Source organism: Coturnix japonica, chromosome 2 (assembly GCF_001577835.2).
Source record: "Coturnix japonica isolate 7356 chromosome 2, Coturnix japonica 2.1, whole genome shotgun sequence".
NCBI classification, from domain to species: domain Eukaryota; kingdom Metazoa; phylum Chordata; class Aves; order Galliformes; family Phasianidae; genus Coturnix; species Coturnix japonica.
The window spans coordinates 72,984,731-72,997,352 of NC_029517.1; the positions used below are offsets into that span (position 1 = coordinate 72,984,731).

General features: G+C 35.8%; 1 protein-coding gene across 5 annotated transcripts in view; it reads right to left on the minus strand.

Moving 5' to 3' along the window:
- NFX1 (nuclear transcription factor, X-box binding 1) overlaps positions 1-12,622 on the minus strand; it is a 55,947-nt gene that overhangs the window by 34,148 nt on the left and 9,177 nt on the right. For all 5 annotated transcript variants that reach the window (XR_001553324.1, XM_015854823.2, XM_015854822.1 and 2 more), the window contains 8 exons: positions 10,206-11,252; positions 8,412-8,573; positions 7,389-7,466; positions 5,241-5,346; positions 1,751-1,822; positions 1,040-1,179; positions 456-555; positions 140-357 (listed from right to left, as the gene is read on the minus strand). Coding sequence is in view for 4 of the 5 variants with exons in the window: in XM_015854823.2 (XP_015710309.1) it covers positions 140-357; positions 456-555; positions 1,040-1,179; positions 1,751-1,822; positions 5,241-5,346; positions 7,389-7,466; positions 8,412-8,573; positions 10,206-11,252 (1,923 nt within the window). In the remaining variant the exon portion in view is untranslated. The remainder of the gene's footprint in view (positions 1-139; positions 358-455; positions 556-1,039; positions 1,180-1,750; positions 1,823-5,240; positions 5,347-7,388; positions 7,467-8,411; positions 8,574-10,205; positions 11,253-12,622) is intronic.

The window sequence follows — 12,622 nt, forward strand, 5'->3', positions numbered from 1 at the left end:
TGCAGTAGCATTCATACTCAATTTGGCTAATACCCAAATCCTTAGAAGCATCTTTGATATCAAACAGCTGTTTAGTTTGTTTTTAAATAATGTAAGGGTTATTTTTTTTTAATACTCTGATGAAGAAAGTTCTAATTACCATAGCTACCACAAGAAAGAGGTTTGCCACATGTTTTTCCACATGATGGGATAGGATCTGTGCATATTTTACGTTCAATACATCCTAGTTCCAGTAACTTGCTGAGAGGAGTCTGACCACAGGGACAGCGATATACTACTTGTGGAAGCCGTGGACAGAGCTGGCAAGGTTGGGGGTGGCATACTTGTGTACAGTTGTGCCTCCCACAATTTAATGTTCTGTGGAAAAAAAGAAAAAGGAATTACAATGACATGATCACTAAGTATGAATAAAATGACCTTTTATTTTTCATAAGCCTAAATTACAGTGAACTTACTTGCCACACGTATTCTGACATGAGAAACTCCCAAATCCATCATAAAATTCTTCCTTTGTCCCACACAGTACTTCTTTAAAGCTTTTTCCACAGTAACACACTAAAAGAAAGCAACGTTGCATAGAAAACAATAGAAGTGCCAGTGACAAAACACAGCAACAGAGCAAATGCAAAACTGTGATGTGAGAAATTGTCTTTTATTTAGAAAAAGTATATTTTCTTTAGTATACTGGAACACACACTTGATACAGTTTCCTTTCCACAAGTGGGTTTATAAATTTTAAGCAGCAATCACGAGTAGCTTGTTGAAAGGCGATTTGTCTGTCTCTACTCTCTTTCCATAGTGTTTATAAAGTCTTGGAATGATGCAATCTTAAGTAGGATCACAGCAGAATTCTTCTAGCTCTTTTCCTATTAAAATATATAGCGATTCTAGTTTTCCAATCTTAAAATATTCTAGCAACATATCTTAGTTATTTCAAAGTAAAGCTCCTGCCTCATGGCAAAGCCCCCTTCCCCCTCACCCCATCTTTATAGTATACATAAATCATGGGTGGATATGCATAAGGCATTCTGATACTTACCTTGCTGTACTTTTAGTTGGCAAGGTAAACATTCTCCTGCATGGCACACCTGAGTACATCTGTGCTTGCCACAGTTTAAAGTACTTCCACAAACATTAGAACAATGAATTTTTGTTGACTGGCCACAGCGAACTGAATGACTGTAGAGGAATGACACTACATTCTGTCAGTTACCTTAAATCCACAGAGAACTTACTAAAAAGCATAATAGACTTCTGTCAAGAAAATGAGGGGGGAAAAACAAAAAAAGACATTTTTAACTTGAAACTTGAAGTATGGCTATGCATTGGGCCAAAAGCAGATATTTCTATTACACAAATCTTTCCTAAAGGTTTAAATGATCTGAAGTCCTCTAGGTACAATGAAGACAGCAATATAAGTATTAATAGTGGTGCAGCCTACAGGAACATTTTTTGCAACTAAGAATACTCGCCCCCGCCTACATCAGACGCAAAAAACTGCATCAACTCACAGACTGCTTAAACAAATAGGTTTCATAATTCAAGTTCTTTTTCTTAAGATTAAACATAATCGTTTCTTTTAAAAGGAATAATACATACACATGTATATATGTAAACTTCTCTATCTGATTTTAGCATACAAAAGCTCAGGAAAAAAAAAACAAACATTAAATTATAGTACAGAAAACACTGCTATTAAACTTTTAGTGAACTACTATTATGTAAGCTTAGATAATAGAAGAATTCTCACCTTGTCTGTCCACATTCACATGTTTTTGTCACAAAGGCTGGGCATGAAGGACAAGGTCCCGGATGACACAAGCTTAAAAATGAAACAAAAAAGCAAATGAAATTGTAAAGTAATCTCTAACTTTATTACACTCCTGGAGAAATAAAACAAAGTTACCAAAAAATACAGAAAAGTTTTTGGAACCAGTACATTCTCAATACTCCGTATGCATATAATTTACTCCTGCAGGATAAAAAAAAAAAAATCATTTTAACTCTCATAAAAATATTAGAAATGGTTACAGTTGCATCAGCCTCAAAAGTTTTAAGCCAGTGAGGCTGAACAAAATATTCCATACTCCTGTTGCTGTCAAGTCAATAACGTTGCTACTCATGCATTTCACATTCTGCATTTCAGCAGATGGCCTGCATCAGTTCAACTGTGTTCACTGGGGTAATGCTCAAATATTACATGTGCAAGCCATTAGCGCATTCACTTCCTTCAGTGATCAACAATAACTTTAATTCTAACAACAAAATTCCCCTGCTACAGTTTCTTCTGACTTTAAAAATAAGTCTTCATGGATTGATCAAGATGCATGCATTCACACGCTTCTTATTTAGCAAGCAACTACACTATGATTTGGTTTATGCAGAAGCTACAGTAAAGACAGATGATACCTCCACATTTTGATGTGTTTAAAACAGACAAAAAAAGTAAATATTTAAATAACGTGTTTGAAATATAATAGAAAATACAATAAGACAGCAGAGCAGCAAGATCCCAGGCTGCAACAAGTGAGGACTCGCTCAGATGTGACAACATTAAGTCCAGAAAGAAGCTACTTACCTGCAGAAAAAAATTGAAATACCATATACTTTAGTAGCATATTTTAGAAATATAGTTGTTAAAATGTTATGTGATTAATTCTTGCTTGCAAAACTGTAATAGCTTTAAGATGTTGTAAATAGTACAGATGTATTATAGACTAGAGAGCATGTTGTAAGGCTATTCTGATCTGGTAGGAGACCCACAGAGAAAGAGCTTTTATATGCTGAGATACAATATTGAAAGCCAGAACCTCCACACAAGGCCAAATTTTTTCACTCTAGGATACTCCTTGCTATCCTCCTGATATTTTACACATCAGTATACATAATTAAATGACAGGTTGACAAATGTATCTCTATCCAAAGACAAGTAGATGTCCAGAAATAATGAGTGACTGCTGAGCAAGTGTTACGATTTTGGTACCCATCAATTACTTAAAATAAGCATTCTCCTACAGAGCATGTGTTGATGAAGAAAGTTCATCTAGAGTACAAGGAAGATCCTTGAATGAAGTTAAAGATTGTTGGTGTAACTGTTAAGATGCTGAAAAGATGGTAGATAGTAGAAGAGACTATGAAACAGAAGACTAGGATACCTCATAAATCACTACCTCACACAGGCGTTTATACATTAATTATCTCACGCATAACTGATGAATATGTACTATCTGTGGAAATATAATGGACTCTGAATCATGTAATATTTGAAGCAGTGATGGTAGAAGCATCTCCAGTGCTTCCCAGCACTGTAATTAACATACCTGCTTTATAACCTTATGTGGGTTGTAAAGTTCAGTTCTGCACACTGCACTGAAGCTAAAAGTGCATTCCTCTGCAGACTATAACCAGAAGCCAGATAACTGTCCATAAAACAAAAAGCACCCATTCCACTTAACTGCATTTCCAGCAAGAGATAAAGAACAACACATGTTCTTTGCACCTTTGGTAATTTCCATACTTTCAGGGGCTGTATAATCTCAGCATGGCTTTAACCACGTGGAACAAGTAACATTTGAAACTGGGAGTAAACAGGGACTTTAAAAGGTACCTTCACAGCTTTCAGTGCAGACCAGATTGCCAGGGAGTACAAATGCACAGCCTGCAGTAGACACAATACTACTGCCCTTGAGCAAAACCTTCCCAGATAAGTAACTGAACCACTATTGCAGGCTGTGACAGGAGAGGAGAGAAAAACGACATCTGTTTCTTCTACGCACCGTAAAAAGTTCGAAAGACAGCAACTGTGGTCTGGGTGCTCTTAAAGGATTAGGTTACCTACTTCTTGCAGCCTGGCATAACAGGCCTTCACAGACTCGCACCTCTTCTGAGATACATCAAGGTTCTCCAAGAGAAGTGTATTTCACTGAACCAGAGTATCAGCTAGATCAAGTCTAGTCTGCAAATTGATCTGTGTTTCAATCAATGTCGCTCCAAACCCTACCATGTAAACTGCAGTGAAGAACATCAGTATGATGCTGAATTACAAGAGTAGCAGCATTGCTGAAATAACAGTCTGAAAAGAATACTAGTATCACATTCTCATATGGTAAAGAAGTATTAAAGAGTAAAGAAATATTATTTCATTCAAGACCGAATGATTCAATCAATTCAAACAACTAAATCGTTCAAGATTGAAATGGCTATGAAACAGTACACATGAAATAAAAAGTTCTACTAAAGTTCTGACTTTTAGAGAATTTGGATAAACTGTAAGATGTCAATATATTGTTGAAAAGACTGAAAAGCTTTGGATTATATATCCAAAGTAGAAAAAAAAAATTGCTTCTGACCATTAAATATTTCTCAAAACAGAATATAAAAAGGCAGAAGAAGGTATAATTCACTTTTATAGTAGAAAAAAATAAACTCAGTTAGCTTTAAGGATATAATGTTATCTATGCACTACTGTAGAAGATCCAAGAATACAGCCAAAACTACAAATCAAATTCCTCTTCTTTGCCTCTCTTCACTGAAATATAATAACTGTCAATAAAACAAATTCAAGATACACATACCAATTAAGGTCTCCACAAGGATTATGTTTAAGAAGTTTGGTGGTCTGAACAAATAGATGAATACATAAAATGCCTTCTTAACTTCAACAATTTGCAAGCTAAAGAACAACAATAGAATTAAATGGACCTTCAGTCAAACCAAGAACCACTGCTGGCAGATCATGATATACAATTATTTCTACAGAAAACAAAGCACCTAAAATTTCTGTTGACCACTGGATACACATTTAAGTTACTCTTTCTCTCAATTTTCTTGACTAGAAAAATATTTCTTGAAACAAATTAAGCTGCTGGTTCAGTTCCTGCAGTATGACAGAAATGCTGCCTCAACTATTGGAGCTGACCTCCTTCCTGCCCATCCCTCTGCTATGAACTCAGTTTACACATACAAATGGCCTTCGCTTCTTTCCCCTTTTCCAGTCAGTGGGAACTTTATCAGACTGCCACAACCTTTCAAACATTAGGGGTAGTGTGGACTGGCAACTTCACCTGCCTCTGAACCCATGGATGGATCTCTCTGGGTCCCACAGACTTGTGCACCTTCAGATTCCTTGCCTGGTCTCAAACCTGACCTTCACTTACAGCAGGCAGATCTTCCTTCTCCAAGTTTTTACCTTCACTTTCTGCAAAACAAATTCTCAATATGTTCACGTTACAATTACTTACATGTTACAAAGATGTGGACAATCCAAACCCTGTCTCTTCTTTCCACAAAGTTCCCCACAGCTATGTGGAATTTCATTTCTATTCCATTCTGGATTGTGTACCTTACCTAAAAAAAAAGGTCAAAGTCAAAAACATGTTTACTGACTTGAGTGCAATATCAAACCTGGGAGAAATATCAGACCAGAAAGAAGTAGTTTCAGTTTTAATACTGACTAAAAAAGGCTTATTATTATTATTATTATTTATTGAGATGTTATGCCCTTTTTTTCCATCTTTTATTGCTGATATGTACATAACATTTTTAAAGTAAATTACACTGGATTAACACCCTCCAGACTGTTTTCTTTTGTGCTCTCAGCAGACACTTAAATTAGCAGATATATAACTTTAAACTAAACTTAGAACACAAAGAAATGAAAATCCTCCTTTAGTTGGTCAGGCTGTTAGTACACAAGAGAACTTAAGAACGTAATTCCCTTTCTGTTTCAACACAGAAAAATAAAGACACCGCTCAATAAGAAAGATCTAGCTACTAAGGAAATGGGGACTGAAGGTAGCATGAAATGACTATGCAAATTACAAAAGTCATTTCTCTAAAAAAAATCTGACTCTATAAAAACTTAAGCATTAAGTGTTGACATTTTGATGAATGCAGCAGGAAATTTTAAAGAAGAAATGATATACCCTTTAAGTTAGCCTCAAGTATTCTGGTTATTTCAGATAACTATTGAAACTACATTTTAATTCATGAGACATATTCTTAGCAAATCTTGTATCTCTAACGACAATACATGATTGCCAGAGTTAAAGTTAATTACAGCGGTGGTTTATTTCACAGTCAAATGAATCTATCTTTTTCGAAGATAAGCAACTGAGCTAGTATTACAAAATTGGAGTTGCAACAAGTAAGAGATTTTTTTAGTGACAAATCACTTTAACTCATTTATCAGTGTAAGTAACAACTTAGAAAACTGAATAAACAACATGGATTGCTTAATTCATCTGGGCATTCTTCCAGTGGAAAAAAAAAAAAAAGAAAATTAGAAGATTCAAAAGAAAAGGAAGGCATGAATTTCTCCATGCAATGAAGGGAACAAACCCTCCCCCCCCCAAAAAAAAATTAAAAAAAAAAATCAATAAATCAGTCTACACTCCACACAAATTTAGTATTCTGCAACAAATACAAGATAACTTTACATAAAGAACCGCTTGAGTCCAAATTCCACTTTATACATAATTATGTATAGATTAAATACATAGATTTACTTTCCAACAGAGTGTTCTGCTAATGTTGACAATGGGGACAACGTGAGGTCCCTACTGCAGACATCCCAAAACTGTTCAACAGTGTAAGCACAATCTCCTTTTTATTTCACAGGTGGATGGCTTATATTAAAATTTTTGTTTGGAAAAAAACAACTTGCATTCTACCTATTCTTTTAGGATTTCACACATTTCAAACACCTGCCACTGACTAATTATCTTACCTGTAGTTACACTGCTTTTAATTGACACATTGAACTGTTCAGATATGGAGAACTGTAGATAAGTGTAGCTTCTTTAGAGCAAGTTCATTAATTCCCCGTTACTAGCTCAATCTCAAAATGGCCTACTTGGTAGGAAGTAGGTTGAAATTTATTAGTGACACATAAACTGAAAAAATTAATCACATATCCACAAAAGTTCTGAATAGTCCAAATACCCTTTTCTATTGAATATGCACGTGTCTTTGATCAACACAAATGACAGACTTGCTAAAAAGATATTAAAAGTTCACACAGTCAATCTGCATTCTTATAGTAACATCAGTTACATGCTTAAACTGTGTACTCTAGTGTGTTGCGTCACAGAAATAAGACATAACACTAGTTATTTCAAACCAACCAAAGGAAAGCTTTCAGAAGCCCAAATCTAGTAGGCATTTTTATATATGATTCTTTCCTTCTTTAGTTTGGATCTTTTAAGAACCAGACACAAGCATGATTCCTAGTGTAGCAGCCTTCTGATTTCAATAGTATTAAACAAAGTTAAATTTAAAAGATGTAGGCAAAGACACAACATTATCAGAATTTAAAATTAAATAATAAGTAAAAACAACAAATCAAAAGAACACAAGTTGCTCTTTGCAAAAGCAATCAAGAAACTCACCACAGAAACAAGTGTAAGTTTTAGGAACTTGTGTAGAAGCATTTTGACATGCTGGACACCTCCAACCACTGTTACTGTCTGTAGATAAAAAAGATGAAAAGCATATAAAGTAATTAAGAGACCTAACTTGTGAATCTATAAGAGCTAGAAAGCAGGCAAAAAAAACAACACTGTTTTTAATAAGCATTTACTGTACTGAGGGATACGGTTTAGTAGGAAATATTGGTGATAGTTGGGTTTAAATTGGATGATGCTGGAGGCCTTTTCCACCCATGGTGATTCTGTTTTGCCCAAAGAAAGACACAAGGCTAAACAGGAAGGGTATTGAAAAATTAACCATACTGGAAGACAAATGTTAGTCCTCAAAGCACATCTACATCATACAACTGAGCACAGCACAGAGTTAGCAAAATCAGTTTTAACTTCCACCAAAACATTCAAAGGGCAGAACATACTGGTAGCAACAGTTTCTAAACATAGTACAATACAAATAATCTAAAACAGTTTAAGACAGTGACAGAAGTAGTTAGCTTAGACATTCTGGTCTCTGTAGGTCCTTTCCAACTGAAATTATTCTAACTCTGGAAGCCTTATGCCTCCTCTGAGTTCCATTTCACTACATTACTTTAGTGACAGTTTTGACATGTGCTTCTTATTTGAGGACAGAACTAAAGAGTGATTATAAAAAAGCAGGCAGCTAATGCTTTAAGTACTGCTTCAATTTGAATAAGAGAATAGGATTTCTTTGTATGTAGGAAAGCAGCCAGTTTTGCATCTTGATGCACTGATTTCATTGAATCCAAACCTAGAAATCAGTTTTAGTCAGAATACTAGAAAGAAAATAGCCAAGAGAACTGTATGAAGCAAGCAAAGAACCCTGGAAAACATTTCTGATTTAAAACTTGCTTTCTGCTTACTAGTTACTTTGATCAGAAAACATTTAGAATTTGCTTTACATATGTAAAACAAATTTTACTATTATACATATTTGAGAGAAAAATGTGTATACAGCAGAACACCTACCTTCAGCTTGAGAAGCTGGTGATCTCGCCCATTTCTTAATACAGTTCAGGTGGAATACGTGGTAGCAATTCTGACAGCTCCACACAGGTGCTACTATTCGGACAACTTCACAACATACCATACATTCATACTTCTCCGTCGTCAGCTGCTCAATCAAAGACCCTGCAAATAAAACATATTACTTGCAAACAAAGCTTCAATTATGTAAGAAATAAAGTTCCAAGACTTTATGTAACTTTTAACATAACTTCTTTTTCATTTGTGGCTTTAAGTAAAGTAGTAGCTTACTTCTAGAAGATACTCGATACACATTTCTCAAACTTTAGAGCAGTGAAAGGGAGTGTGAGACTCCCATAATAGTGGTAATTCTTGGTAATGAATGGCAGTTGTTGTGATCTTACAAAAAAATTAATAGTTCTAAACTTCAAAAAATATTTTACTCACTTTATACAGAAAGTTTAGTTTAATGTAAAGTTTACAACAAAAATCTTGAAGAAGTGGCATAGAAACATTCATAAGTTGCCCACAGAGAGTATGGCTGTTCTTTAAACAGCTAGAAAGACTCTGTCCCTAACAACAGTGGCAGGATATAGTGGTTTCCAAAACAGCTCCCAGCTAAGGCAAGCAAAGAAATGCTGCAACTGTGGAAGGATCCTTACACTTCCTGTAAAAAAACACTACCTTTTTCAGGTTATAACATAATATGTTTCTCATTTAAGAATGATTCCGAGAGAAAGACTGAGACATCTTTCATTTAATGATTCAAGTAGATCATCAGGCTCCTGCATATTTTTAGCATTACAAAGGATCAAGGAAGCTTCTGATTTTTGAGCATCTCTCGAGATGAGAGCCTCTTACTGGAGTTAACTTACACTTCCTGATTATGCTATTACTTTCTAAGCTCTGAAAGAAAAGAGATGCTGAGAAGCAAAATCACAAGATTCAATAGCTTAGTTAAGGTAGCAAAAATTAGTCTACCCATCTCTATCATTCCAATCAGCAGATCAGGTTGGAATGCTTCACAACAATGAATTAAATATACATTTCAACGTTTGTTCAACAAGAAAAGGAAACAAACCTCTCTCCTTAGTTACTGCATCTGAAAGAAAATAGGTACCCAGGCATACAACAGGACTTTCTCAATGCACTCATAAGTCTGTCTAAGAGCATGACCAGGGAACTTGGGCAAAACAGAAACCAGTACTGTGGCACTGAAGAAACTCAACTGATTTACATTTCATCTTTTAAGTTCCTAACCATTTGAGCTGATACAAAATCCAACCAGGGAGCAAAAAGCTAAGAATGCACTTTCCACTATCAAATGCAGGCAAAATAGTCAGACGTATTCTCTATTTCTAATTAGCTTTTCATACTACCATTACACAAAAATATAGCGAGAAAAAAGTTACGTACAGAACGCTGTTGTCCTGAGATGCTCCTGCTCTTACATAAAACATGAAACAAATTATGTAAAAGTGAATTTCACAACTACTGCTCTTCTCAAGACTCAATGTTCAGAACCCTTCCATGTACATTCTTTTTTCTTTAAACATGATGCCTGATGGGCCATCACTTGCAGTCTGGGAGTAGAAAAATATTTAATAACACACGTGTTCTTCTCTACTAAACTTACAAACCACCTGCCTAATCAGAAACCCCACATTTACCTGAAGAAATTGATACTAAGCTCATGTGAAATAATAAGCAGCATCAACTAGTCAAATCTGAAGGCAGATTAAACTACTTAAGATTGAATCTTTAATACTTGAGTACGAGATAATTTCTAAACGTTACCTGTATGAGTTTCTTTGTTTTTCGGTATATCACTTTGCTTTTTCCAGTACTGAGTCCAGCTGAAATTAAGGGTAGGTGCTTGATCCCCCTTTAGCAAGAACTTTCTTCCATTACATCTGGTAGACTCAAGCAATTCATTTCTGTTCTCACTGGTCACATTCTCATCATTTTTGTGATCAGAAAATTCTTTCTTCCTCTCATTTTTGTCTTTTGGAGCATAAGCAAAAGATGACTTCTTACCCACTTTTGTATTTTTGCTATGGTGAGAATCATGTTTCTTCTGATAATCTTTCTCTATCGGGGGTTTATTCCACACAGGCTTCCGGGGATATCTTTTGTGTACATAATTGTAGCCTTTCTGCTCATCCCCACTACCAATTGGTGCCTCACTGAATGCCTTTCCAGCAGAAGATTCTGAAGAGTCTGACTGAGTCAAATCCAAAGACGGAGCATTTTCAAAAAGCTCTGCTTTCTGTTTAGAGCTCATTCTCTTTTCTCGCTCATGTACTTGCTTTCCCTTCTCCCTGAAACCTCTTCCAGATGCATGCACGAGGTGTGTTTTCTTTGGCTTTGCTCCTCTGCTATCCGCATTAGCTACTTCCCTGTCACTCTCTGAGGAGATAAATTCATTGTATCCTTTAATAGGCCCTCTTCTTCCAGGTAGCTTTGCAGCATCTGAAATTCCAGGACATGCAGCAGCTTCTGTAGTGGTTTGTCTTACCTTACTTTTAGTACATGTGGTATCATTCCTTGATCTGTGCCACCTCTGACTTTGAAAGCTGCGATTCTTTGAACTTCTACTAGTACCAAAATACTGGTGAAAGTCTTCAGAATTCCCATACCGACTTTCTGGATTATAAACGTCGTAATGCTTTGTGGAAGAGCTTCCATAATCTGTACCTTTTTCAGGCAGACTAGGACATAATAAACTTCTTCTACTCTGATTCCTACTACATTCTTTCCTATCTTTCTTCACCCAGTTGATATCTGTAGGTAGTCTTTCTGTTGAAATGGAATCATCGGCATCAGGGTTCAGATTCAACGCACCTAAAAAGTACAAATAATAAAGGCAGAAGAAGACTTAAAAAATAAATATCCCTTAAAGATAAGATTACCATACAGGCAGAGGCCTAAACAATTCCACAATAGAAAGGACAATTACAAATAAGTTTTAGAAACTAGAGCTGAGATATACAGATTCTCTTGTCTTCAAACAAAGATAGCAATGACCTACAAAATAGTAGAGTTCATGAGTCCTGGTCAAGTCAAGAAAGGGACCTGTAAAATTGCTACTTTCGACGTCCTGAAGGCAGATGTTGAACTACTCAGGATTCAGTCCTGGCAGGTAAAGGAGTCTAGGAAGACTGGACAACCCTCCAGAAGTAAGTCTTAAAGTCACAGAAGCAGGCTGTCCCCATATGAATTATGACAAGCCTAGAAAAGCTGGAAGCCCAAAGCTTGGACAGGTTGTGAAATGAAGTCAAGCCATTTATGGAATCAGAATGAAAATTTGTGCCAGAACTGAAAACACTAAAACTGTGAGTCATTTTTCATTTTTGGTACATTTGACTGCTTGCTTAATCAACATGTGTTTCAACGTGAAACTCATCTGTGCTATGTTTCAAACCATAACAACACTTGAATTGAAACTTAAACTGTGGCAAGATAAAGATAAGACAAATAACTGCATGCATTTTGATGTGCCGGCTAAACATAATCATGAGAAGGCTGTAAAAAATCATGAATTTCTTCACATATTTGCTGCCCCATTTTCATTTGACATACATATGTTATCCGTAAATTTTCACATGGAACATATAGAGTCAGACATTCAACTGAACAAAGTACTTGGTCATGTCTCTTTAATACTTTTGTAAGACCTATCTTAACAGAGGAAAAATACCCCTCACTTAACAATCATGCCTTATTATAGTAAAAATATTTGTGAACGTTCTTAAGGATTAAACACAGGACAAGTAAAATGCCATCAAAAATCTCTAATGAACAAGTTTGAGAACTGACTAAGAATTGCAACCACTTCCACTGAACCAGAACTATTCACAGTTTCCACAGAAACAGGTCATAAACCCCGCTTGTTTTAAGTTTTTGTTGCTCTGTTTTTTAATGTGTTATTATGAGAACATTAAATTGTTACTTACATATGTATTTCAGGGCATTCTTGGATCTGAGAGGCAAGGTGTCTCAGAAGCAGAGGCAAGCAAGCACACAATCAAGGCAGCACAGAGGGTTATGAGTTTTACTTGGCACACACACAGGCATCCACTTTAGATAACCCCAGTAAGCAGCAAGCAGAAACTCCCTAAGCAAGTGCAATATGAACCTTAGCAAGCTAAAACAGAAAGCTCCCTAAGCAAGCCCACTATTATTTAACTTGAGGGAGATGAAACACCAGGTAA